Source organism: Haplochromis burtoni, unplaced genomic scaffold (assembly GCF_018398535.1).
Source record: "Haplochromis burtoni strain Fernald_Lab_line unplaced genomic scaffold, NCSU_Asbu1 Contig_407, whole genome shotgun sequence".
NCBI lineage: Eukaryota > Metazoa > Chordata > Actinopteri > Cichliformes > Cichlidae > Haplochromis > Haplochromis burtoni.
The window spans coordinates 96,157-123,516 of NW_024582768.1; the positions used below are offsets into that span (position 1 = coordinate 96,157).

The 27,360-nt window shown below is 40.0% G+C and overlaps 1 protein-coding gene across 2 annotated transcripts in view; it reads left to right on the forward strand.

The window, feature by feature from the left end:
* The window catches only part of ttc28 (tetratricopeptide repeat domain 28), an 84,904-nt gene that overhangs the window by 50,662 nt on the left and 6,882 nt on the right, over positions 1-27,360 (forward strand). For both annotated transcript variants that reach the window (XM_014340822.2, XM_042213014.1), the window contains exons 7-28: positions 2,285-2,481; positions 2,562-2,715; positions 2,799-2,970; positions 3,458-3,626; positions 3,729-3,889; positions 5,194-5,682; positions 6,969-7,161; positions 7,308-7,388; positions 7,532-7,784; positions 13,043-13,152; positions 15,952-16,081; positions 16,325-16,552; positions 18,758-18,932; positions 20,580-20,720; positions 21,896-22,040; positions 22,161-22,340; positions 22,504-23,072; positions 23,162-23,409; positions 24,073-24,197; positions 25,442-25,519; positions 25,614-25,773; positions 26,280-26,356. In XM_014340822.2, coding sequence (XP_014196308.2) covers positions 2,285-2,481; positions 2,562-2,715; positions 2,799-2,970; positions 3,458-3,626; positions 3,729-3,889; positions 5,194-5,682; positions 6,969-7,161; positions 7,308-7,388; positions 7,532-7,784; positions 13,043-13,152; positions 15,952-16,081; positions 16,325-16,552; positions 18,758-18,932; positions 20,580-20,720; positions 21,896-22,040; positions 22,161-22,340; positions 22,504-23,072; positions 23,162-23,409; positions 24,073-24,197; positions 25,442-25,519; positions 25,614-25,773; positions 26,280-26,356 — 4,235 coding nt within the window. The remainder of the gene's footprint in view (positions 1-2,284; positions 2,482-2,561; positions 2,716-2,798; positions 2,971-3,457; positions 3,627-3,728; positions 3,890-5,193; positions 5,683-6,968; positions 7,162-7,307; positions 7,389-7,531; positions 7,785-13,042; positions 13,153-15,951; positions 16,082-16,324; positions 16,553-18,757; positions 18,933-20,579; positions 20,721-21,895; positions 22,041-22,160; positions 22,341-22,503; positions 23,073-23,161; positions 23,410-24,072; positions 24,198-25,441; positions 25,520-25,613; positions 25,774-26,279; positions 26,357-27,360) is intronic.

The following is a 27,360-nucleotide window of genomic DNA, read 5'->3' on the forward strand; positions in this document are numbered from 1 at the left end:
GGCAAGGCTGGGATGGTCAATTTGGTAAAGTAAATCCGTTGGGCATCTTTCTTTGCCTTTAGACAACAATTCTGATGGCAAAAGAGCCAAACGGGACAGGCAAAAAAACGGAAAAAAAAAAACGAAAAAAAACCCACGACATTTATTTAAGGTCATCGCGTGTCTTGTGAGCAAATGCTTTTGCATATTCGTAGTGTTTCCTCCCTTAAATGAAATATCTACTTTGCAAGTATTGCAAGTTGCCCTGTTGTCATCCGTTCTCGTAAAGTATAATCAAACTTTTGAGCATTTGAGCCGCCATGTTTCCTGCCAGGTTAATGACGCTCCGCAACGTGGTGACATCATTTGGGGCGACTGGAATTGATAAGGGAATCGTTTGCAAAAATGACAAACAATTCCAAGGAATTGAAACAGTGGGATCCGGTTCTCAACAAGAACTGGTTTTCGATACTCATCCCTAATTCCATGTTTACAAAATTACCATTATTAATCTTATACTGGGCTTTAGTGCAATTCCAAGTTCACCCGTTGTGTAAAATAAGCCATTTCAGTTCCCTTGCACCTCCTTTTTAGCCAACGTTCTTTTGACTGGCTGCTCCTCATAAATAAAAACATGAACAGCAAGTGGGCAGGGATTCTGTATGATCCAGGCTCTTTGGCTGTGATTTCAACCAGAGAGCCTGGATTTTCACTCTTATATCATGCAGAATAGAAAAAAACTGTTCAAAACATGGCTCAAAAGAATTAGTTATAGATACACTGATCTCATTATTTGCAATATGTGGCCATATCCACAGTTTGAGTATCCAGCACTGTAGCAGAGTGTATCACAGAAAATGAAGAAAAAAGCAAAGTAGGTACATTTTAAATTGCAAATAACCAGTGTGCACAGTTGTCAGTTAAATGCAGGAGGGTGACAAGTAGTATATTTTGGAGTACAGGAAATAACTAGCATAAAATGTAAATTTTCATTCTCCTCTCTTGTGCCCCAAGTTTCTTCCTTAACTATTCTCTCTCCCAACTTTTGTCTGTTCTGGCTCCATAAACTGGGTTGTTGACAGCAAAGACACATCATGACAGAAGAAGTTGGGAAGGCGACTGGGACTTAAGTTTTCCCAGTTCTTTTTCCCTGGACAGAGAGACTGATTTCTGCATATGTTATACTAAAGTTTGAAGAGACACAGCAGCAGATATTATTAGATTTGTTGAATTTCCCACTGTAGCTTTTTAATTATTCACCACTCTGCTCAAAAAGGATTTTTTTACAGTTCAAGAAACCATGTGGGCATTTATATTCACCACCATACAGATGCTGCATATTTATAACTCCTAATGTCATTTTGGGAATTTACTCTGTTCATCATGCTCCCTACATGTGCAGTAATTGCTGTTTGATGAATCCTACAAATCCAAACAGCGCTGGATAAACCATTCTACAGAGCTGTGGAGACTTGAGACTTGGAGACTAAAAAAAATCACAAAACTGAGGACTTAAACTTCACTTGTCTGACTTCCTTGAGCCTGGACTTTAAAATTCCCCTATGTCCATGGAAGATTTTTCTGGGTTTTATGACCTTGATCCTCCGAGATGTGGGTGATCAACAATAACTGTATGCTTTCAGAATATGTAATTTTTGTTCTTCTTAAAAAAACGTTGCCTCCAGTCTTTGTGGTTTGGTGACAAAGGAAATAATCATTTTAACTAACACACCTAAATATTGATTTTATTGGAACTGGAATTATCAAAGAGTTGTCTGACCACTTCAACATTACAGCTTTTTGCCGTGGTGACCATTTTTGTATACAAAGTCCATTCCTCTTGAAATGGACATTTGGAGGAGTTTAAATGATGGGGCTAGGTATTGTGCTGTTTTAAATGAAACAAGTTAGAAACATAAAATTAAGATAATTCTTGGAAAATCAATCATTAGGATGGACTTGCCAGCCAGAGGCCAGAAATTGAAATGAACTAGCTTTATTTTAATAAGAGCATTACCTGATACAGCTTGTAGTTGGCATGCTACAAGACTTCCTAGATTAGATGTATTACCTGGGCGCTTTGCATAGACTTTGTTTGTCCTATTGAAATGTTTTTGTCCATGCCACTTGCTAAAACATATGGTTAGGATTAGTGTTGTGACTAAAGTTGAGAACATGACCGATCACAAGAACGTTCAAATGTTGTATGCTAAAAGAGATTAAACTTGGAGTTTACCTGCATCTTAATGGTTTCCTTGTTAGTTCAATAGTTTGTGTTTTTGCCTCCTCTCATCTCCTATCACAGGCATCATACACCAGATGAAGGGAGAGTATGACACTGCGCTAAAGTTCCACAAAGCCCACCTGTCCTTCGTCCAAGAACTTTGTGATTACGCTGCCCAGGGGAGGGCCTATGGCAACATGGGCAATGCCTACCATGCGCTTGGCATGTACGACCAAGCAGTCCAATACCACAGACAAGAGCTGCAAATCTCTCTGGAGGTAAATTTTATGACCCTTTTCAAAAAACATGTGGACGATTGTGTGGAAAGCACAATCACGATGTGTCTTTGTGTTATCAGGTGAACGATCGTCCATCTCAGGCATCCACGCACGGTAACCTTGCTGTGGCCTACCAAGCGCTGGGTGCTCACGACCGAGCTCTCCAGCACTACCTGCACCACCTGACCATTGCACGAGAGATGCGAGACACTCAAAGTGAAGCAAGAGCCTTAGGTAAACCTGTCAAGAGATAAATGCACTTGAGTTGAGTTAAATGAAACATGAAAAATATTGCTCACCGTTATTTTCTTTTGCAGCAAACTTGGGTAACTTTCACAGCTGGAGAGGTGAATATGCTCAGGCCTTGCCCTACTACCAACAGTACCTGGTTTTGGCGCCAGGTTTGCAGGACCTCGAAGCAGAAGGCAAAGTTTGCCATAACCTGGGTTATGCTCACTACTGTCTTGGACAGTACAGAGATGCTGTCAGGTCAGAGACTAAATAAATCTTACAAAACTGAACTTCATATAATGAAAATGACCCCGTTGGCCTTATGTCGAAAAACATGTGTTGTGTTTTCCATACATACATTCATCCATCCATCCACTACTCCTCCACATCGAAAGGAGCCAGCTGAGGAGGTTTGGGCATCTGACTTGAATGCCTTCAGGATGCTTCCTGGCCAAGGTTTTCAGGCATGTCTTACCAGGAGAAGGCCCTGGGGCAACATCTCTTGACTAGCCTGGAAAGCTCCCATGTTCCTCAGATGAGCTGGAGGAGGTAGCTGGGGAGAGAGAGGTCTGGGCTTCTCTTCTTAGGCTACAACCCCCGCAACCAGGCCCAGCAGCAGAAAGTGGATGGACGGATGGATGGATGGATGTTAATGAGACTTTAATTTCTCATTTTAAGGATTTGTGCTTTTATATTACATCGAAACAAGATGCACGATAAAAAACAAAAGTTTAAAATTTTCCAGGTATTATGAACAGGATTTGGCCCTGGCTAAGGATCTCCAGGACAAATTAGCACAGGCAAAAGCCTACTGCAACCTTGGTCTGGCCCACAAAGCACTGGGGGAGTACAACAAAGCAGAGGAATGTCAGAGATATCTGCTTTCTTTAGCACAAGCCCTGGACAACACACAGGTCACCTGTTAATTATGTTTTCATTTCATAAACCTTGAAATTCTGTCTTTTGCACAAAAAGAGGTTGTTAATCAGTATCTGTGTGATTATATTTGTCAGCAGGCAGTTTTCAGGGCCTTTGGGAATCTCGGTGATGTGTGCGTGTGCCGGGGTGATTTTCCAGGAGCTGTGAAGTTCTACCAGCAGCAATTAACCTTGGCTCAGAAGGTCAACGATCAGAAGATGGAGGCTGATGCCTATTCAGCACTTGGTTCAGTTCACAGGTGATAAACTGGTTAACCAGTGTTTTAACCACACACAAACAGTGCATGTAAAAAATGAACAAATGAATGTGTTGTATTGTTTTAAAACCTAAGTTTAGTAATATAGCCATTCCTGTTTATTGGAGGCAGTCGAAAGTTTGTAGAGCTAAAATATTAACTTACCAGATCGAGCTGCAGAGATTGTGCTTCACAAAAGCAGAAATTTAGCTGCTAATTAATGCTTACATAAAAGAAACAAAAATCTGCACAATATTATTACTATGTACTTTTCAAATGATGTTAAATATTGTTGTGTTATGATAATTTTATCTGCTCCCATATGGAAAAGATATATATAAATCTTATAAATTTTGTATCTGTCTTGTGTGAAACTTGTATGAAAAGCATATAAGAGTGAAAACAGATATAAGATCCCTTGAAAAATTATATAATGAAACTTGTATGTTTTGGATACTTACTAAAACAATGTATGAAAGTAATGAGAAAGTGGCCACTTTCATGAGTAAATCACGTAAGCCTTATATGATTTACTCATGAAAGTGGCCACTTTCATGAGTAAATCATATAAGTTTTTACTATTTCTTTTCCATATGGGCTAAACTATAATCAAATATGAATAATTAATATATTGGGGAAAGCTCAGCTGAGTTTATGGAGGCAAAAGGGACATCGGTTTGAGAATGTATTTATTTACCTTTATAAAGCCACTTGCTTGTAGACCATTTTCTTTGTAATGCCTGCTATTTACTTTGGAGTTACAAAGAAAAAGCCTGTTTCCAAAAACATGTGAGTTTAAAAAGTCTCAGCCAATTGACAAGAGATTCTGTGCCAATTCTCAGCAGTTAATAGAAGTGTTCTGTGCTTTCCACAAATTCCTATGAATAGTAGTTAATTTAAACTTACAGTTCAAGGTGCAGCTTACTAATTAAAACCTCAGTTTTCCCAGAGTTGGTCCATTTAAGCTTGGTACTCCAAGAAATCTTTTATCCACAATAGCTTCCTCTGTCCTTCCCAAAAACAGTACCTTTTTGCATACTGGGCCCAGCTGGAAAACTAATTATTAATTTAAACTGTATCTTTCAATAAAGCATATCTTTTAGTATTAACTTATTATTAAGTTATTAACAAAGAGAAGTAACATATAAGCATCCATCCTTTGCAACAGACTGGCTCTAAAAATAATAAACCACATGAAATATCATACTATACAAAGGACACCAGGTGTTGGCTATAACTAATGTGTGACTTGCTCTAGTTCCCTTGATTCATCTTAATTCAGTGTTCTTGCACTTTTTCCCACCTAGGCTTCTCCGCCAGCTGGATACGGCCTTGTCGTTCCACAGCCAGGAGTTGACCATCCGAAAGGATCTAGGTGATCAGCAGGGGGAGTGCCGTGCTCTTGGCCACCTAGCAGCTGCTCATATGGCCTTGGGAGACTATGCTACAACTTTCCAGTGTTATGAGACCCAGCTGGGCCTGGCACAGGGGCTCAGGGATGCCCGTTTGGAGGCACAGGTCCATGGAAACATGGGCATCACCAAGATAAACATGGGATTGTTTGAGGAAGCTATTGGTTATTTTGAGCAGCAGCTGGCCATGCTGCAGCAGCTAAGTGGAACTGAGAGCATGCTAGACAGAGGCAGGGCCTATGGGAACCTGGCAGACTGCTATGATGTTTTGGGAGATTATGAGGAGGCTATACAGTATTATGAGAAGTATCTGGCAGTGGGTCAGAGTCTCAATCATGTCCAGGACCAAGAGAAAGCCTACAGAGGACTTGGCAATGCGCACAGGTAGGTGAAACTAAAATCAAATTGAGAACAGTTTTAGTTCAAAGTTAAACCACAAGAGGTTATGGCTCAGACGATACCCTTCTATACATGCATTTGATAAATTTAATACAGGGCACACTATTAGGGTACTGTGCATCTGCAAGCCACTTTGCAAACCACCTCCAAACCAGCTCTTCTTTTCTTGCTGTATCTTCTTGTTACTGATGCTTGCACTGTTCCAGTCAGACATAAAAAAGCATTATATGTGATTTAAATAAAAATTCTGTTTCTAGAAACGTACAAGGAGATTGCACTTGCTGTCCTGATACACAGTGTTGTATGAGGGGGCTCATGAGGAGGTGGAGAGTCTAAGTCTGCCATGACCCATAAATCCTAATTGGCCAAATTCATTTGAAATGAGCAAGGCTGAAATAATCTATAGTGTGTTTAATTTAAATATCACTATCATTTCATTTCAGAACTTAATTTTATAATTTCCTGTCTTGTTTTTTGTTTTTGTTTCTATTACTGAAATAAAATTTGCATTTAAATTTTAAAATGATTCTCCATAGACCAACTGCTTCTCTTCCTTCTTTCCTTCTCAGCTAACTCTAGTAAGAGGATAAATAAAATTAGGAAATTTTTCAGGGTTTTGAAGTCCCCCTGGATTTCCCACTAAATGTAGAAATAAATTCAAACCTACAGTGCTGCAGACTTCTGTTTACATCAGCGTAAAAATGTATGTTGTGTTCATTTATGTTCTATCCTATTAGTTAGGATACACCTTTCTAATACAGAATAGCATTCATGCAAGAGTTTTAAATGAGCATTTCTTGCCACAAGCATTTTATACACATTTTAATTAGAGTCATAATAAGAATAAATACAGTCAGAACTCTGCAGCGTATTAAAAGCAAAAAGCCTTTTTTCAGACACATATCCCACGGTGGGCAACTCTCATATGATACAACATAAGTAATGCTCACTGACAGAAGAACAAGGCTTACCGTTGGGTTTACTTTATCCAGCTGTTGCTCCTGCTGTCTTGAGTGTGAATGAAATGGTAATGTAGAGTACAGATTTATAACAAACCTTCGTAGACTTTCTTTCTCTAGTTTTTCTCTGAGTAGATATAAAGAGAAAAATGTTCTGTTAATATGGACCAACTTGTCTTCTTTTCTTTAAATGTTGCAGAAACAACAAAAACAGGAGGCCTGCTTTCAAGAACAAGCAAAGTGCAGAAAAAATGCATTATCATACCAGGTCTTTTTCCTCTCCTTTTTGTTCTCCTCCCTCTCCTACTTCAGGTCCATGGGTAGTCTCCAGCAAGCACTGGTGTGTTTTGAGAAGAGGTTGGTAGTAGCTCATGAGCTAGGTGGTGAAGGAGAAGGTAAGGCTCAGGCTTATGGAGAGCTGGGCACCTTACATAGCCAGCTGGGCAACTATGAGCAGGCCCTCTCTTGTCTGGAGCACCAGCTTAACATTGCACGCATAGCAGGGGTAGGTTTTCACCAGCAAAATGTTCTTGTTTCTGTTTCATATTTTGTTTTGCCCTGCTGAATATGATAATTAATATGGGGAGGGGGGGTATATATTAAAAACACATAATGCCCATAGAATGAGGTAAACTCTGTTTGAACTATCAGGATAAATCCCTGGAGGCAGAGGCAAGCAATGCACTTGGAGGTGTCTATCAGTTGATGGCAGACAACGAGACAGCTCTACAGGTCTGTATCACATTCATCATTGTATGTGCCGAGGATAGCCCCCCTTGTTATGAAATGTCTTTAATTATACTGATTAACAGGGAAAACAGAATTTATCAGTTGTCAAGCCTCTCCTCTAAGCAACCTAATTTTTCCTGCTGTAGTGGCACCAAAGGGCTTTGGATATAGCAGAACAGACTGGATGTGTCAGGGGCCAGGGTCGAGCCTATGGCAACTTGGGACTGACCTACGAAGCTCTAGGGAAGTACGAACGGGCAGTAGTCTTCCAGGAGCAACACCTGAGTGTTGCAGCACAGACCAATGACCTGATAGCAAAGACTATGGCCTATGGAAGCCTGGGGAGGACACATCATGCACTGCAAAACTACGCGCAGGCTGTAATGTATCTACAGGAGGGTAAGACATTAGCTACAACAATTAATAGTGAGCATGATGATATTGCAGTTGCTGTGTTTATGTATGAAAGTTTAAAAAGAACAAACCCCTGGGATCCAAAGATACTGGGTATAGAGGCATGGCAGCTTTGATTCACAGCTGTCCCAAGCAATCAGTGTCATTATATCTCCATTATACCATTTTTCTTGCTTCCAGAAGTATTATTTATAACAGTATAACTTCAGACAAGTATTGCTTGTTTGATGTTCAAATAGTTTAACATTTTAACTTTTATTGGATGTTGCACTGCCTCTATTAAGAGATATAAAATAATATTAATGAAAATGAATTAAAATAGAGAGCAGAGATAACTCTGTATGTAAATAACTCTAAGGGCCTAGTCCTCACAGTCAGTCAGAAACGCCTATGCTTCCCACTTTTTTTTCCACTCACTTTCATGCTCATGCTTTTACTCTTGTATATGTTTAGAGGCCACTAGAAATAGGTGTAAATGTCAAATGATAGTTGATTTCTACATAACCTAAAATAAGTCTTCAGTAACCCCAAGTTGCTCTTTTCTATAAGATTAAATAAGCACAACTGCTTAAAATTAAGGGGGAAATATCACAGCACTGCATGTAAATAACAGACCGTGTAAGACCTCTTGGACAGTGTGAAGTAAGCCATTGGTTTCTATATTTGATTTTTAAAGCATAAAGTGAACACCATAAGCAGGTGGAGCAGGCCCCACCAGCGTCCCTTGACCGCATGGGGGAGGGAGGCGTCCCCCATGCCGTTCAAGAGGTCAACGCGTGGGAAGAACCCGGTCAACCCGAGCCGGAAATTTCAACTTTATTCTCAAAATGATCAATAATTATTTTTTTTCTTAATGTGGCCCTAATACTCCTTCGTACATTTGAGATCATAAAAATGGTGGTCGTGATTTTCAGAAATAACTCTCTAGTGTTCCCACAATGGCTGATGGTGTGATTTTCATTGGTTGGTAATATATAGAAGTAACATTGATAAGTGTGGTATTTGTCCAAAACTACTTTTTAACTGATAGTCTAGTGTGACGGGAAGAAACGTGATGCACTGAGGACACTTAGAGAGCTGTCACTACTAAACGTTATAGGACTTATAAAGAAAATAGGTCTTGGGAGCACGAAAATTGCTGCCTATGGACACAGCCCCCAATGCTCAGTCCAATTAAGTTACCCACTTTTCTGGTGGATGACAAATCTTAATTGATTAATTGCTCTGTTGCTTTGCTAGATAGGCAGGGTAGTGATAAAACTAGTTACAATCATAGGGTTTAACATATTCCATTAATACTAACAGTAGTCTTTACAGAGTTGTAAAACTTTAATTTAAAGGAAATTTGTGGGGTCTGTGTAACCATCTTTTGTGGTCTTGGGTGTATATTTTAAGGAGACAGAATTATTGGGATCATTATTATTATTATCAGACCAATTGACACTGATTTTCAGTCCAGTTCTTGTCTAATTTGAGATAGTTTTTTCCATATTTCCCTTCCTTAAGAATTGCCTCTTGATAGTTAGCATCCTTTTTTTTTTTTTTTTTTGTGTCCCGTTTGGATCTTTAGCCATCAGAATTGTTGTCTTAAGGCCAAGAAAGATGCCAAGCGGATTTATTTTACCAAGTGGATCATCATGGCCTTGCCATATTGGTCCATTTGATTGACCTTTATTATAATTATGAATTTATTTTATTTTCAGTTGCTACAAACGGGACAGACATGACTGGGGGATAGGACAGGAAGAAAGAATGAAAGAAAGAGAGGGAGAGAAAGAAAACCAAAGGGGAGAAGAGACGGTGAGAAAGGGGGGAAGAAAGAAAGAAAAACAAACAAAACACCTGGGTCACCTGTATGGAGAAAAAAAACAGAAGAGAAAGCAAACAACAAAGAGCAACATAATAAAAAAAACAGCACCATCACAATAAACTAGCTAGCAGTAGATATCAGTAGATACTAAATAATAAACGATATTGTGCAGCACGCAAGATAGACAGCACACAATGTGCTTTGAGGCAGCAGCCAAGAAAGCTGTAGTCCGCGTCTGTGAATACCCGTGTGTACGCCTGTGTGGATCAGCATGCTTGCATTCCAAAGGTTTCTCCATGTAACGATCTGCTAGGGAGTGTGGGGAGCCACAGCCCCGTCCTCCAGGGTATGAAGCAGGTATGGAGGAGATCAAAACTCCAGACATCCAGAGGCCCCCAGAACACAAGAGACCAAGGAAGACCAACAGAGGGGCAGCCGCGCCACTGTCCCAGTAAGAGCTGAGGAGAGTCCCAGATGAGGGCTCACTCAGCAGCCGCCGAGCAGAAGCCAGGGGGAGTTGCAGTGACGCGCCCGTGAGCTCCACCGGCAGCCAGCTGTGCCTGAGTGACCGAGCCCCAGGCCGAGAGGCCGGGGGCACCCCACCTCTGAAGTGGCCCGAGCGAGCCCCAGGCTCCAGGCCCCGATAAGCGGCCGCCAAGGAGTGAGCCGGTGTGTACCTGGATGCCCATCCCCAGACACAAAGAACCACCAACGCACCGACACCTGAGGGAGTCCGCCACTGGCAGGGGAAGTGGTGGGGGGAGAAAGGCCTCCAAACCTTGGAGGGCCTGAGATGTCCCCAGAGAGGTGGCGTCTGACACCCAACCTGACATATAGACACAGACATACGGGCACACACAGACACAAACATCCATTCCCACCCTCATGCTCTCATATGCACTTACTCCACACTCAACCAACGTGGAGACAGACATAAAGAGACGCTGTACACACGATCACACTCCCCAAGCGTACTCTACGAACCGGGTCTAGGTACCCTTGCCCCTGGAGGGGGGGAACTGCACCCAGACCCAGGTGGTGTTAGTTAGCTAACTATCTAACTAGTTAGATAGTTAGCATCCTACCAAAGACAGACTTCCTATATCCCAGACTTGGGAAACTCCCTTGGTGTGTTGAGCAAAGGGTCGGGAAGAATAGATGAAAAAAGTGGAACAGAAAAATCAATGAGAATAATATTTTTTTTAAAGCCAAGATACTATACAAGAGTGATTTGTACCATGTACAACTGGTTGCCATATACAGTAAAATACACTAGAAGAGATGTCACAGAGATTTTTTTATTTTATCTATTAAACTGCAGTTAGAGTGATAATATACACATATATATTTTAGCAGGTATTTATTTTGTGTGAGCATTGTACAGTCAGCTGCCGGAATGAAGGACCTACGAAAGCAATAGTTCATCGAGGTCCAGTTTTCTCAAAAGTTTTTAACACACACTGGACACCATGCTAAAACATACCAGGTTTTTGGCTATTAGCTCTTTGGGAATCACCTTGTTGATGCAAAATTAATATTTTATGTCTGTCAAACTGTGCTATATTTTACTTTTTCATATATTCAACTAATGAAACTGGAACTAACTGTGTTTTTTGCAGCAACGGCTTTTTTTTTTCATATATGTAGACACAACACTGGTTAATCTCTTTTTTATGCTTGAATGAGGTATGTTTATGAACAAGTACTTACTTTTGTTAATGTGTGGGTATTAATGATTGTTGCTGTCTGTGTTCATTAGGGACTAGGTCTGTCTTTTTTGTGGGTTACAACCAGAAACTGCGAGGAAAGCCACAAACCGAAAGATAGAAATTTTTTCTTACTGCCATCTTATATTAAGTACATTATAAATACATGATTGTGAGTGCTGAAGTGCTTATTAACAGTTTGATAAACGGGACACAAAAAGGCCCAAGCCAGGAGTTTTATTATCTGGCCTCAACTAAGTGTGACTATTGTTTAAACCTGACCAATTAATTTTCTTTTCTCTAATGCTAATCCACGTAATCTTACTTAAACCTAACCAAGTCTGTCTACCACCAAGCAAAAAAAATATGTAGTTTTGCTTCCTAACCTAACCAGCAGCAAGTGAAAACATAACTCAAAAGTCCAAATAATGCCAGCATTCAACATTTGTGTCCAGGAACAGAAAACAATTGAGAAATTTTTGTGCAGAAACACTGTTCACTAGACTAAATTTCAAAGCTTTGAGAACAACAAGAAACAGTTATATAGCATACTGTTTGATACCAACATCTGAATCAAAAGCAGCAGGATAGGAGTTTTTGATCTAAACTTTTCCACTGTGTTCAAAAGCACTATACATTTTTGACATGTATCCACAAACTTGTGATGAAAAGCGAGCAAAAACTTAGTCACCATTTTCCCCCTGCAGTCGTACAGAGACCATGTAGGGAGGCTCTGGCTCTTAGCACATACTTTGATCTACGTGTGAGTATCTTCTTTAAAGTCGGAGTTGTTTAAGACTGAGAACATTGCGAGGTGTTTTTGAAATCCTCAAGAAGCATGAAAGGTATTTATGAGTCTGACACAGGCTAATACAGGATCAGTGCTCAGCTGTGTACCCTGGAGTGTGGTTTCCTTCAGGCAGGTTGTTGTCGATAATCCTGTTTGATTTAACTACATCTCTAACTAGACTTCTCTTTGGAACACATATTTGTGTCTCATCAACCTTGTTGAAAATAATCCCATTTTGATCTCTTTCCTATTAAAAAGACATGCGCACATTAAAAGGCTGATAAAATTAAAATACAGTCTAATTGTAATGGATCTTAAAATGAGTGACTGGGTTAATTTATGAACTCATCCAGGCTTCATCGAGCCTCTAAGACAGAGTCATGCTTTGTCACTTGGCTCACAGATCCTCTGGATTTTAATTGATCATTAGCTCGACAAGCAAAAAGAATTTCAGCTCAGAGTTGAGGTTAGGACAGAGTAAAAAAAAAAATCACTTGTGTGTCTCCAATTAACTTTCCCAACCAATACTCACACAGACCATCACTGGCCCAGACAGAGACAAACAGGCAGAGAAGCGTGAAGAAAACTTGATATTTGATGAGCTTCTGCACAATCTGAGAGCCTAATGAGAACTAAATACAACTTGCTACTCGCAGCAGGAGTAGATGAAACATATCTGAGATGAAGGAGAAGATTTCAAGACTTTTGAATTGAATTTGAATCAGCTGCATAAAAAAACAAGGGTGAAGAAAGACAAAAGAAACAGTGGGAGAAAAGGAATGGCAAATGTGAGTGCTGCTGGCTGAGTCAGTAAGAATTCACTTCAGTACAGCAACAGTTGTCACAAGCGTCAAAGTGCCAGGACTTTGGAAGAGATGATTTTCGTATCAGCCTCTTGGAACTAGCGTCTGATCTCCTCTGCTGTCTGTTTCCCCAGGTCTGCGTCTGGCAGAGCAGTTAGGTCGGAGAGAAGATGAAGCAAAGATACGCCATCGCCTGGGCCTGTCTCTTTGGGCCAGTGGAAACCTGGAGGAATCACAGCACCAGGTGTGTATGTGTATGCATTTATGCATGTGTTCTCAACTGCAAAGATGCAATTTGTGTGTGTGCATTTAAGATTTAAGAGAAACATTGTTAAATCTTGTGAAACCTCAAGAAACCATTTTCTACCTTGCCATCTGAAAATAGGCACCGTGAGCACAGGGCAGATCCAACTGAAAAAGCAAATTGTCAATTACAATGTATGAACCATAAAGCAAACCCTTCTATACTGTCTTTGTAGGAGTATATGGGAGCAATAGGAACCATATTTTACAAATTAACTTGTCTCACAGCATGAAGTTACTGGTTTGAACCTGCTAGGTAGCTGGTGCCTTTCTGTGTGGAGTTTGCATGTTTTCCTTGTGCCCGTGTGGGTTCTCTCTGGGTGAACTTGCTTCCTTCCACAACCCAAAGACATATGTATTAAATTGATTGGTGACTCTAAATTGGCCATATATATGAATGTGAGTGTGAATGGGTGTGCCCCTCTTTTTGTTCTATAAATAATTAAAGATACAGCCGGTGATTTTTTTAGATTATTTAATAGAAAAAGGGATATCGTACTCATAAATATACATAGAATAATGTGCAATTATATCTTCCACATTATGCCATTATGCCTCCAAATTATGCCAGCTAATGTTAGCCACGAGTGTTTTTAAAGTCATGCTTTCCCTCAGACAAACAGTTGAGTTACATTCTCACATCATATGAGAGTTTATTCACCAAGTGTTAGAGTCCAGCGTTAGAGCCACTTCAAAGAAAAGTTTTACTAATGCCTAACAATAACTAACAGGCTAACAGAGAGCTTTGGTTTTTCCTCATTATTCTTTGTTTCCCAGCTTTGTTTGCATAAGTGAGAAATCCAGTGTAGAAGTGTAGAATACTGCTTAAGACTGTTTTAATCTATGACAGATAATAATTTTCTCTACTGCATTACTATGTCTTATTAATATCTGGTATTATTGTCGAATTTGCATAGTTTTTATTATATAAACTTTTAAAAGATATTAAATGACTGTCAGTGTCAGGTTTGCTGTACGGCAGGCAGGTTTTGGACACAAACACGGGATTCTGAAGATAAGACATAAACTCAAAAGGCTGCTTTATTGCTGAACTTAAGAAATTTAAAATACATAACACAAATCTGAGGGAGAGAGGGAAAATGGGCGAGGGAGTTACAGTCTGAGTACACACAGTAATGGGTTAAAGAAGTAAATAAATGACCCTTTGTATAAATACTTAGCTAGAAGTAAGAGAATGCTACCTAACTAAATGCATTCTATCAAAATGGAATATGTGAGTGACATTTTTGATTATAATTTGGTTATTTCATCACTCAGACAACCCCGACCATGGACCGCACAGAGCACACAGCTTGAGGGAGAACATGACTAAAGACAAGGGGAGACATACAATTAATACACAGGCTGTTGATTAGGGGAAATTGAGACACATGGGAACGCAGCTGAACTGAATCTGACTAATGAGGAGGGGGAGGCAAAACTAAACATTATGCACATGGGACAACGGACTATTAAATGAAACAGGAAGTAACAATCACTGAGACCCAGACTAAAATATATGAACTTGACAGAACTGTCAGGGTTTTGTCAGGGACACGACTGTAGAGACAGAGCGTTAAAGAGGGAGAGAAGAATGACTTCCAGGAGACGCTGAGAACAAGACACAGAGATGAAACTAGGACACGAAAGGGAATTAACATAATTAAACAAGAAACCATTAACTAGGAAAATAAATAAAACTCAGAGGCACTAGGAAAGTAGAGCATAAACAGAAGCTTATGGAACTCAAACAGAAGTCTTATCTTAACCCAAAATAAACCTAAAGACCAAGAGAAAGAGAACTGAACTATAATAGAAAGATAATCCAAACAAGAAAACCGCAAAACATTCTGAAAACGCAAAAACCTTGGGCCAGCAACCAGGAACCATGACAGTTAATATAATTTAAAACTAACACCGCCTTCAGTTCTTCATGGTAATGGTGCCAAATCAGATTTTGTCATTTAACACTAAAGACAATTTTTTAAACAATTTAATGTTTCTTTCTATAACTAGAACTGCAAGTTAAGCAACAAGGAAAAGAGAAGAGAGTTACAGTCTGTGTAGACACAGTAACAGGTTAAAACATTGATTATTAAAAATTGATAAATATAACATAACTAAATGCATTCTATCAAAATGGAATATATCTGTGTGATGTTTTGAATATAGGACTACCTATGAATACAATCTGTGACTGTGTGTCATTTGTTTTTCTTGCTGTATTGTTATTGTAAGGTTCTGAATGTATTAAAACTAACATAATGACAAACATTAAACATATCATAACATAATCTTCATTTAAAACTGTTTTAAAAAACTATGCTGTAAATAAAATGAAAGCAAAAACTGAAAATATTTTTTTAGCTATTAGAAAATGCACAATTATAATAACTTTGCTTCTCCGTTTCATGGTGAAAAGTGAGCCAAAACACTCCCAACTCTTGCTGTGCGTATATACTGCCACCCAGTGGCCAGCACTGTACCTATATGCTCAAACAGGTTTGAAATAAAGCCTGGCCATTTATATCACACAATACACAAAAAATAAATACAAAAGTTGTTAACGAATAACAAATGCAGGTGATTTACAACAAACCATGGAGACACATTAAAAGGTGTGAAGAGTATAAAAATGTCTTCACAGTCTAAATCCAGTTGAACACTGGAACAATGGATGGTTTGTATATTTGTGGATTGGTACTCATTGCAATGTATGTTTATTTGCTATTTGTTCCAGTTATACAAAGCATCTATGCTATTTGAGGCAATTCGTCATGAGATGCAGCACAGTATGGATTACAAGCTCTCCCTGTTTGATCTGCAAACCAGTTCGTACCAGGCTCTCCAGAGAGTCCTCGTCAGCTTAGGTGACAGAACTGGCCTCTTGACCTGTTGTGTTGTTTCTTTGTGGCATAAATTACTGTACATCACTTTGTATGTTAGCTGTTCTCATTTTTGCACCTTATACATTGGTCTCTGTTAATAAGGCACAAATTATCACCTAATGTCTGATAGTTGTATTTCTTTATCAATGCTACCAGAATAAAGAGTCTGCTCTTTCAGATCTGCTCCTTTTTAACTCACAGCTCCACATGTTCCTATTCTTTCAGGCCGGCACGATGAGGCACTAGCTATAGCTGAGCGAGGGCGCACACGTGCCTTTGCTGATCTCCTAGTGGAACGCCAGAAAGGAAGTCAGCAAGCAGCGAGCACTGACCCTTACATCCCGGTCACCATAGAACACATCCTGGAAACAGTCAACAGTCAGAGGGCCATGGTTCTCTACTATTCTCTGGCAGAAGGCTTTCTGTACAGCTGGCTAATATCTCCAGGCACAGGTTCACTGCCACGCTTACACAAACTTAAGCTGATCGGTTTTATAAAATTACTGAAGATGCTTTTTTCATTCAGATTCAGAGTCGTAGGCTGACAAAGTTGCCTTTAGGAACATGGAACATCACTTTTCTGGTTGGGAAGGAGCCTGAGGCTGCTCCCTTTAGCTATCTCCATCTCACCCTATTCCTACCATCATCTTCTATACTCAGACCTCTTACGTGACAATATTAAACCTCTCCATGATCTACCTCTGTGGTCTTCCTGGCAGCTCCATCTTCAAAGTCATTTATCCAATATATCCACTATTCCTCCTCTTCACATGTCCAACCATTCCAACCTTCCCTCTCTCCAAACTGCTCAACCTGAGCTGTCTCTCTGATGTACTCATTTGTAATGTTGTCCATCCTGGTCACTACCAGTTAAAATCTTAACATCTTAAATTTTGTCAGCTTGACCTCTGCCCCATGTCTTTTTGTAAGTGCTACTGTCTGCAAGCCATACATTATAGCAGGCCTCACTATCCTCCTATAAACCTTTTCTTTCTGCCTGACACACATCTCCAGCCACTCCATCCTGCCTCTAACCCTTTCCACTCTTCATCCTCTTCATAGTTACCCTCACTACCTCCTTACTAATATTTGCATACTTGTCGCTTGGTGCCTGTATGCTCAGGTTTTCCTTAGGGGATAGGATTGTTTCTTTCTTGCACCTTCCAACAGTTCAGTGTGCCTGGCTTCCTTAGAGTCCCTGTATCTGCTGGGGACTCCACTGTTATACTGGAGTACATTGAAAGAAATGGCCTACTCAATGTAACCCAAGGACTGGTCTGTTCTGAACACCTGGTTTGAGTATAATGGTGTCCATTAGTACACTTAACACAGGATGCTCTAGTATGCAAGTTCATGATTGATTTCGTAATTATATTATCAGATCTCTGTCCACATGTCTTGGATACTCGGGTAAAGATAATATCAGAGCATTCAAGCGATCACTACTTGGTACTGAGTTGGATCAGGTCTGACGTGTGATGGGGATGATGCTGGACAGGCCTGATGTCCCCAGATGTGTAGTGACGATGCAGTGGGAGTGTCTGGCAGAGGCCCTGGTCTGTGAGATCTTCTACTCCCACCTCCAGCAGAACTTTTACAGCACACTAAGTGAGGCTGGAGACACTGAGTCAGAGTGGACCATGTTCCGTCCCTCCGTTACTGAGATTTTGGAGATGAGAAAAGACGTTCAGATATTTCTGTGCTTTTTTTCTAAAATAGTTGTAAATAAAATGTCCCATATTTTTAAAGGGATTAATAGGTGCATAATTATAAATGTACTGATACTGGTGTCCACTTCCAATTAAGTCAATAATCATGATTAAGTAATGCTTTAATGAGAAGTATGAAATTCAGGTTTGCAAAATCATTTGGAATTGGTCTTAACATAGCTGTTGTAGAAAGGGATTCATGTTTCCATGGGCCTGAAGAACTTTTCAGTTTAGTCATCAATAACATTTAAGTAATATGACTACAGTAGTCTGTAATGGACTGGATCTATATGCACTTTTCAAGGCTTATTGATTACTTAAAGCACTGCATGCATGCAGCCTTTATAATTATCACACACACTCTACCACGTGTCCTACACCCATTCCAATGGGATGGGAAGGCATAAGAGCATGTATAAAAGTTAAAAATAAAAAAAGCAGGGATTATATCTTTGGTATAAAAAAAACAGAGTTGTACTATCTGTGTTGTACTATGAGTTGTCATAACTGCTGTGGCATGGTATACTGAGATGTAGTGATGTTGTCATGACTTCAGTGGGAATTCATTTAAGTTCTGTGAGACAAAACCAAAAAGGGTCTTGACTGAGACGATCATCCTTAAGGTCTTTGTAATGCTAGGGTGACATTTACCACTAATTCTCTTCAAAGGGTGAACACTTTTTGCAGTCTTTCCTCCAGGGCTACCTGCAGGCTGAAATGTCACTTATATCTACATATATCAGATATGACATTTGAGGAAATTTATACTGCAAAGAGAATGATCACTCTTTGGCTGCATGGCTTTTCCTCTAAGGGGACCCTTAAGAAACAACGACGGAAGCACCATTTAGTGTCTGCACTACATACTGCCACACAGACACACACATGCTGACAAATGGGCACACACATAGTGCTGTAACCTGCTTATGTTTTTCCTGAAATGTTACAGGTATCGTGAAGTTTAATGAGGTGTATCTTGGAGAAGCAGGACTGGAGGTGTCTGAGTTCAAGGATGGTAGTGGGAGCCCACAAAGTGGAGGAGGAGCTGTTGGAGGTTCCCTTTCTCTGGAGCAATACATCCACAATGCTAGAGAGGCTCTGGGAGTGGATAGTCATTATAACAGGTAGTGCCACCTTTGATAGATGCCAGTGAATGATTGTTACCAGCACCTTTTAACTCAATGAAGTATTTTCTTTATGCCTCATACTGCTGACATAACTTTGTAGCTGACAGTGACAACTTTATTCCATTAAACAGGTTAATGGAGCGTAATGCAGATATTTCATGGTCTCATGAGCATATGTTTAAGCCTTTCCACAAGGCTGATGTTCAAAGTTTTGTGACATGTCTTAAATCCCTGTCTGACTACTAGCACACATACAAAGAAAAATTACGTGGTTGACCAGTTGTGTTGAGCTTAACAACTATGGTAAATATGTTATTAATCACTATAGATGCATTTTCAATCTGTATTTCCCTCTGTGTATAGTACATTTTACATATCTGAAGAAAGGATAGGCTTCCAGGCAGAGTCTAGCAGTATCCAAGAGAAAGACTGTCAGCCCAGAAAACACAGGCATAAAAAAACCTCTAATCTGGTCAAAATTGTTTCATTGGTGTGCTAAACTGTGGAACTGTTTGTTAAGATCATTGTTATTAAGTCACCCTATGGTAATGTGGTACATGTCATGGTCTACAGAAGATAAATCTCAGTTATTGTAGAGATATGACTTTTCTGTCTGGGGCTAGCATGGTTAATATTTGAGGCTTTGGATGATTTGTCTTGACATTAGCTTGATGGACTCCAATTACATTTTATACAAAGAAAGAGTCAGACTGACTTTGGAGACATTGACTTTTTTTGTAGGCTTACCATGTGTTTGACATTTGAGGCTTAGAGTTACCTTCTCTCATTTAAACAAAAGTGAGCAAAACATGATAGAGAAGACGCATGCTTTGTGTCTGTCTTCCTTTTTTCCTGCTCTCTCTCCTGCCAGTTTTCTCTATTCTCAATTGTACTGCCCACAACTCTCAGGCCTTGGTTGGCATAGCTGGATGACTTTGTAAATCAGTACCATGTGTTGTGCCAGCAAATGTTCCCCCATACAAACTGCATCTCAACTTACTGTGAAAACCACTGCAGTGGAGTCACTGCAGCCAGCAGATTCACTACTTCTGGTGTGTGTGTGTGTGTGTGTGTGTGTGTGTGTGTGTGTGTGTGTGTGTGTGTTGATATTGTGGTGATTCACGCTGTTTGTGTGTGGTTTATTATGAGTCCCACTCATCTAAGCATGACAAGTTTTTGCACATACACAGCATAAAAATGTTTTCCAAACCACTAGTAGCACTTTACTGCCCTTTAGCATGTATCCAGGTATCAGAAACTGCTATTACCTTCCTGAGTGTGTAAAATCTACAGCCAGAGGATTCCATAAAAAGTTATTTTAATTCCAAGTCATCGCTCTAACACATACTGCTCCAGTAATTAATTACTACTTGTTTCTTCCTTTTGTACATTTTCCTAAGATTGTCAGTTCATTCATCAGTCTGAAACAAACTACTTTCTTCTCTCCCTTTAAGACCGCCCTCTTTTTAAGCCTGCCTTCTTTTGATTGGCTTCTGCTTGTAAACAGAATGTTTGACCATACTTATGCTTTTGAGTTGACACTGTTAGAGATATATGCATGCACCTAGCATTTTGGTTGCAATCTTTAGACAATGCTGTATAATAGAACAATTATGTATCACTGTCTCTATTGCCATTTTGCAGAGTCTTCTCAAGTAGTGAGACAGAGAGTGAAGCTGGAGATCTGTTGGAGCAGCAGTTTGAGGAGCTGAACAAAAAACTCATCTCTGCCACAGACCCTACAGGCTATCTCCACATGGTGTCCAGAAATAATCTCTTCAACAGGTTTGACTCAGAGTTCTTGTAAACTGCGAGAGTATATTGGCTATATGTCCAGAGGGTGCTACTTTAGGTTTAGCTCTGACTTTACTTAACTTCACTGCATAGTGAGTTGGTACTAGTTGCATCTCCTCTACTACATTATTAGCAACAGGCTTTTTTCAATTTATCTTACATTGAGAGATTTGGCCAAACTAAAAGCTAACTAGTGGCTAACCAAAAATGCAAAACAAGAAAAAGAAAAAGCCCAAAGTTCTAATTTTAATTCCAAAACAGATGATAGACAGGCAATGGGGAAAATAAAACAGGTAAAGAACAACCAAGTTCATGAATCATAGCAAAAGGTCATAAACAAGGACCACAAGAAACTGCTGGATCACTTGGCTCCAAAGAAAACAGGACAGTCTATGAAGTATGAACTAACGGACAGGAGGTGTGCATGTATACTGTACATTGGGAAGGCTGGCTGGATAACTGGACACAGGCAAGACAAATTTGAATCAAGTCAGTACCCCAGACGATTACTAAGAAGGGACAAATGATAACGACAGGAAGTGAACCTGACATAAGTCCAAAATGACCAAGAATAACTCAATAATACAGTATTTAAACAGAAATCTACAACTATGAGAAGTCCATTTTTCACAACTTTTTTTTCCCACTACATTTAAACATAACACAAACTCACCAAGGTGTTGCTACACAACGAATAATTTAAACATTTAAAACATTTTGAAACATGCAGTGAAAAATTGGATCTAATTGGAAACTAAACAGATCATCATGATACAAAATATGGGCACAAAATATTGCAGTTGCAGTCATAATACAAAGGTCTTCATAGGATTAGATACATTTAACTTGTAAGAAGCTGTATGCATAGGAACTTGAAGGGAAACAAAAACATTGCAAATATGTTTTTATAGTTACTTGAATTTGCAAAACTTCTGTTCATTGTGACAAAAAAGGAAATGTTAAACTATAACACATTACTCAAAATCCTGATGAGCAAGTTAGCAAGCTAACATTACCGTTCAGTTAATATCACCAGTGCTTAAGTAGAGCTTCATAGAGCTGCATGACTATAACATCATCATGATTATAGGTTCATAGCTGTTTTCAAACAGGATAACTATATGTGGGAGTGTATTACATTTCTTGTGTATTTCTGCCTCTAATAGAAGCTGTCAGAGCATGACGAGTCTGTACAGTACCACTGTATCTCCAGTAAAGGACGGCTTATCTTCTCCCCTCTTCAGACCAAGTAACACTGGCAAACCTCCTCTGCGGGCCCTTTATGACTTGCTCATAGCGCCAATGGAAGGGGTATGTATGTGTGTCTCCAAGGAAAGATTTATATTTCAATTCACGATTTGAATTTGTCTTCTTTATGGTTTTTCACACAAATCTGTGTGTTACGATTGCCCTCCACCTCTCTCTATACAGGGCCTGATGCACAGTAGTGGACCCGTGGGTAGACACAGACAACTTGTGTTAGTTCTGGAGGGAGAATTATACCTAATTCCATTTGCCTTGCTCAAAGGCAGCTCCTCTAATGAGTACCTGTATGAAAGGTTCAGTCTAATTTCTGTACCTTCTTTAGCCAGCCTGGGAGCAACAATAAAGGTAAGTCATTTTGGTACCCTTTGATTTCTGATAACAGATGTAAAGTAACATATATTGTATTTGTTGAATCAAACAATTCCGACATATGTGTTTATTCAATTAATTATTTAAAAAATGTATTGCTTATTGTAATATTTCTGTATCAAATGTGTTCAAACTGCAGCCTCATGCTCGACGCAGTGGACACTTATTTTGTCCAGATGGAGGCGAAATGGCTGCAGTGGTCGGTGCACCTCATTTGCCACCGAGTGTCATGGACCGTTGGCTATGGGGGCCCTTACCCTCAGCCCAAGAGGAAGCCCTGTGGCTGGGAGAGCAGCTGGGATGTCATCCCCTAACGGGAGCCAATGCCACAAAGGATCGCGTTTTAGCAGCTCTGAGTCAGGCAGAGTGTGTTCACTTTGCCACACATATATCTTGGAAGCTTGCAGCTTTGGTCCTTGCCCCTAGCCAAGAGCATGCTGGAGGAGATGGGGCAGGTGGCCGACCAAAGGAGAAATCACCCCGCAGGATGTCAGTGTCAGGCGAAGCAGCAGATCAGGGTGGAAAAGTGAAGGGTTTGTTTTCAAAGAGCAGCCCAGAGAGACTCAGAGGAGCAGATGAAAGGAGTGAGGATGGTGAAAGTGTGTGTGAGGTAGAGAGTATCTGTGATAGTCCACCACTTCAAGATTTCCTTCTTACTGCTGCTGATATACTGGACCTTTGCCTGACTGTCAAACTGGTGGTCCTGAGGTATAACTATTCACAGATTTGGTCTTTTACACAGGCTTTTCTTAGCTTTTGACTGTCCCATGTAACTCTTTGACCCTTTGCCACCTCAGGTTGTACCCAGAGTCCGGCAGCAAGGTAACAGCAGATGGAGTTGTGGGGTTGACTCGAGCGTTCTTGGCTGCAGGGGTCCAGTGTGTGTGTGTCTCTTTGTGGCCTGTGCCAGTAGCTGCCTCTAAACTGTTCACACACACCTTCTACACAGCTCTTCACAATGGGACCAAAGCCAGTGCAGCTCTGACGGAAGCCATGAAGACACTGCAGAGCAGCAAGCACTTCTCACACCCCTCCAACTGGGCTGGTTAGCAATCATTAATGTAAAATACTAAAGCTTGACTCAGTTGCTTTGAGCCACAGCACGCAGACACAAGAGGAGTAGCTGTAAAATATAGTGGAGCATTTATCAGCTAACCAATTTCTTCGTTCAAATGAGCTAAAAGGAACCAATTAGTTTGTACAACTTAGCAATGTCAATGTCTGAGATATGTTAGATGATACGTAAACGCTATAAACTAAAAAAAAATAATAATTGTTGTGGCCACTGTATCCAATATGGCAAGTCTGTTGGGGTGTTACTGGTCAGCAGTGATATGTGTGTTCAAGCAAGGTATGAGAAAGAGCAAAGCATGAACTAGAAGTGGGCGGATCAATCCAATTATCGGTAGCATTGATACCAATGCTGGTATTGATTTTGGGTCGATACTAGCACAGCAGGATCAACACTTTGTTTCTATTCTTCAAGTTCATTATATAGCCCACTGTGTTACATAAGTTATTTACTGGCGATGAAAATTTTACCTTAAACATGTCATGCCTATTTTATTCATAACTTACAGCACATTTAAACAACAGAAGCTAACCCAAAGTGCTTTGGAGACGGCTACATTTACATTCCAGAACTCCAAAAAACACAGTTTCAATATGCACGAGAAACCGAAAGATGTGTTTTGTTGTATTTTTTTAGGTTACATGCTTATTGGCAATGATGTAAAGCTGAACAGTCCCATGTCACTGGTTGGCCAAGCCCTGGTAGAGATCCTTCAGTACCCAGAGAGGGCCAGGGATGCCCTGAGAGTGTTGTTACACTTGGTAAGACTTCTTCAAACTTTGCAGTGTCGCTTTCTCTATTAGTTCTCTATTAGTAAGTTTAAAATTCAAAAGATGAATTTAGATATCAGTTCAATAAAACGACAGCCGATTTGTCATAAATACTACTGGAAAATCTTAAATGAGCATGACTTTAATCACTTTAATTAGAAATGTGGTTTTTATTTTTTGTCAGAGCATCCAAAGATTAACTATTGTAAAGATCACAAATGTGAATAGTGGCTTAACTGCTTTTTATAGCAGTTATTTTATGTCATTTAATTAAAGACTGTTGATTGAAAAAAGTTTTTAAAAACCCATATGAAAACATTATATTAAGTTTAGATAATTCATACTGAGCTATTTTAATGACTTTATGACTTTGCATCAAAGAAGTATTGAACAATAAAGAAAGTCATTACATTCAGCGCAAGGTCTGTGTGAACGTGTTAACCTACATTGACAGCAAATTGCTTTTTTTCTGCAGTGCTTCTTATCTCTACCCCTCTTGATTTGGGGACATCACTTTCCCTCCATCTAAGGAAAAAGAATTCAAATGTGTTAGCGAGACAGACTGGGGAAACTATACTTAGCTCTCATGAAGCTCAATAAAAATCTAATACAGTGAATCATGACTTTAGTTATCATCATCAGACTTCCATCAGAGCATGTTGCCGAACTTTCAGAGTCATTGCGGTTCCAGCATGCTGGTGTTAGCTGATACCTTAGACCATTATGGTCACGTCTGGCTCTAAATAGCATGGCAGGGGGGTAAAATGCTAACCTAACATTAAAGCCTTAAAGATGCAGAGTCCAGAATGATGTCAGTGAGTGCTGCCATTGTGGCTACGGTCCTCTTTTATGGAATAAAGTGCAGTATGAATGTGTGAATGACGCTTGTAGTAGAGCTTAGACTAGAAAACTGCTGTATAAATATCACTCCACAATCCGCGCACAGAGATCTGAGGTATCAATGAGAAATGGTAAAGCTATTTTCTGGTGAATTCTGGAATTAAAATGCTTCTTAAGGAAGCACCCATGATTGTGTTCAACACAAAGAAAACATCTTGATTGCTAATGAAATGCATGATTATCAATCAAGATGTTTTCTTTTACTTTTCTTTCAGTTTTGTCCTGTCCAGAAAATGTTAAATTGTTTATGAATGGCACCTCAAAACACATTTTTCCCACATCTGAACGTTCCAGTCTGATTAAATAACACAATTTGTGCCTGTTTCTGTCCACAGGTTGAGAAATCACTACAGCGCATTCAGAGTGGCCAGTGTAACCCAATGTACACATCGCAGCAAAGTGTGGAGAATAAGGTCTGTGTGTTGGTCTTTCCTTCTCCTTCTCTTTAAATGTCAACCTTTGTGTATTCTCTGTTCATGTCCACATGTCTCCTCTGTGCTGGGTAAGGTCGGCGGGGTGCCTGGGTGGCAGGCCCTACTCTCTGCAGTGGGTTTTCGGTTGGACTTCTCTGGTAGTGTTGCTGGACTCCCTGCGGCAGTTTTTTTTCCTATGTCAGATCCTGGGGATCGACTGCAGCAGTGCAGTACCACTCTACAGTCACTGCTTGGTAACAGAGTTTTTCCATTATTCAAAACATCTCCTATGTCAGTCATACTGATAAAATCATATTTGTTTAATGTACAGTATCTCACAAAAGTGAGTACAACCCTCACATTTTTGTAAAAATGTTATTATATCTTTTCATGGGACAACACTGAAGATATGACACTTTGATATAATGCAAAGTACTCAGTGTACAGCTTGTACAACAGTGTAAATTTGCTGTCCCCTCTAAATAATTTAACACACGGCCATTATTGCCTTTACATTGTATCAAACTATCATATCTTCAGTGTTGTCCCATGAAAAGATGTAACAAAATATTTACAAAAATGTGAGGGGTGTACTCACTTTTGCAAGATACCCTATATTAGCAAGAGAATAATTCAGATTATATTTTTATTTCAACTTATAGCTCTTTTGTAAAATGTTACACTAGGTTGTATTAGTTGTTCGTGATCAAGATATGACAGTGCTATAGAAATTTCTGATTAACTTTCTGTGCATCCCCAGGTCTTACTCCTCCAGCCTTACAGGCACTCTGTAAGCTGGTCACAGCATCTGAGGCTGGAGAACAGCTCATTCATAAGGTACTATCATGTTGGACAGGTGGTCATGACAGTGGTTGAAGAACTACGCACATCAAAAAATAAGATCTCCCTCCACCACCTGTTTTTATTCTTGGCCTTTACCTAAGTAACGTTGATAGTTCCAAGCTCAAAAAGCTGGGGGATGGTATTATTGTGTTGCTTAAACTTGGGTGCTCTACCAGAGGCCTCGGAGTTTGGGTGTTCTATTTTAGCTGTACCAGGGGCTGAAGGACCAACTGGTGCAGATGCACTCTTCTGAACAGAGACCTCTGTTTTGGGGTTACAGCTCCTGTTTCTATTACCATTGGGACAACTTTAGACTTTACCTTCTACATCTACTCCAGTTTTTCCTCCTGGCCCTGGTAACTCTCTATTTTCTTGTGGCCCTTCTTCCCAGACATGACCATACCCCTATTATTCTTAACCACCTTTGCGGTGCCTCCCCCCCCCCATCTGAAAGTGGGGACTTTTAGTCCATATGCAGCTCAGATGTTCCTGTACACTATTCAAGGCACTGAGTCATAGGCTGAGTCTTATGGTCAATCCAGGCAGAGCTCCGGTCGGCTTGCCTGATCTTAGAGTCCTGGTGTAAAAACAGCAATTCTGTCATTGTAGGTAGCTAAGCGTCATCTAGTTCACTTCCAATGCTTCTTCTATCAGGGTCGGCTCATTGTGTCCACACTGCTCACTCATTCCCACTGGGTTGTAGCCTCTCAATCTCTAGCTTTGATAGTAACTGTGTTCTACTGATGTTGCACCATTAATTGATGCCCTGAGCTATTAGGTGCTTCTTAGTCAGTAAGGATGTTGTATTTCTATTCATCCATAGCTCCTACATGCATTGCATATATACAGAAAGAGAGAGATTTCCATTTTTTTCCATAACTGTAGGGAAGTAAAATTTACTGAATATGGTTAGTAATCTAGTTCATTTGCACGACTGCTTTCTGCAAACACACTCAACACTGCATGCATTGTTGTTTCCCAACCCTAGCATGCATCTG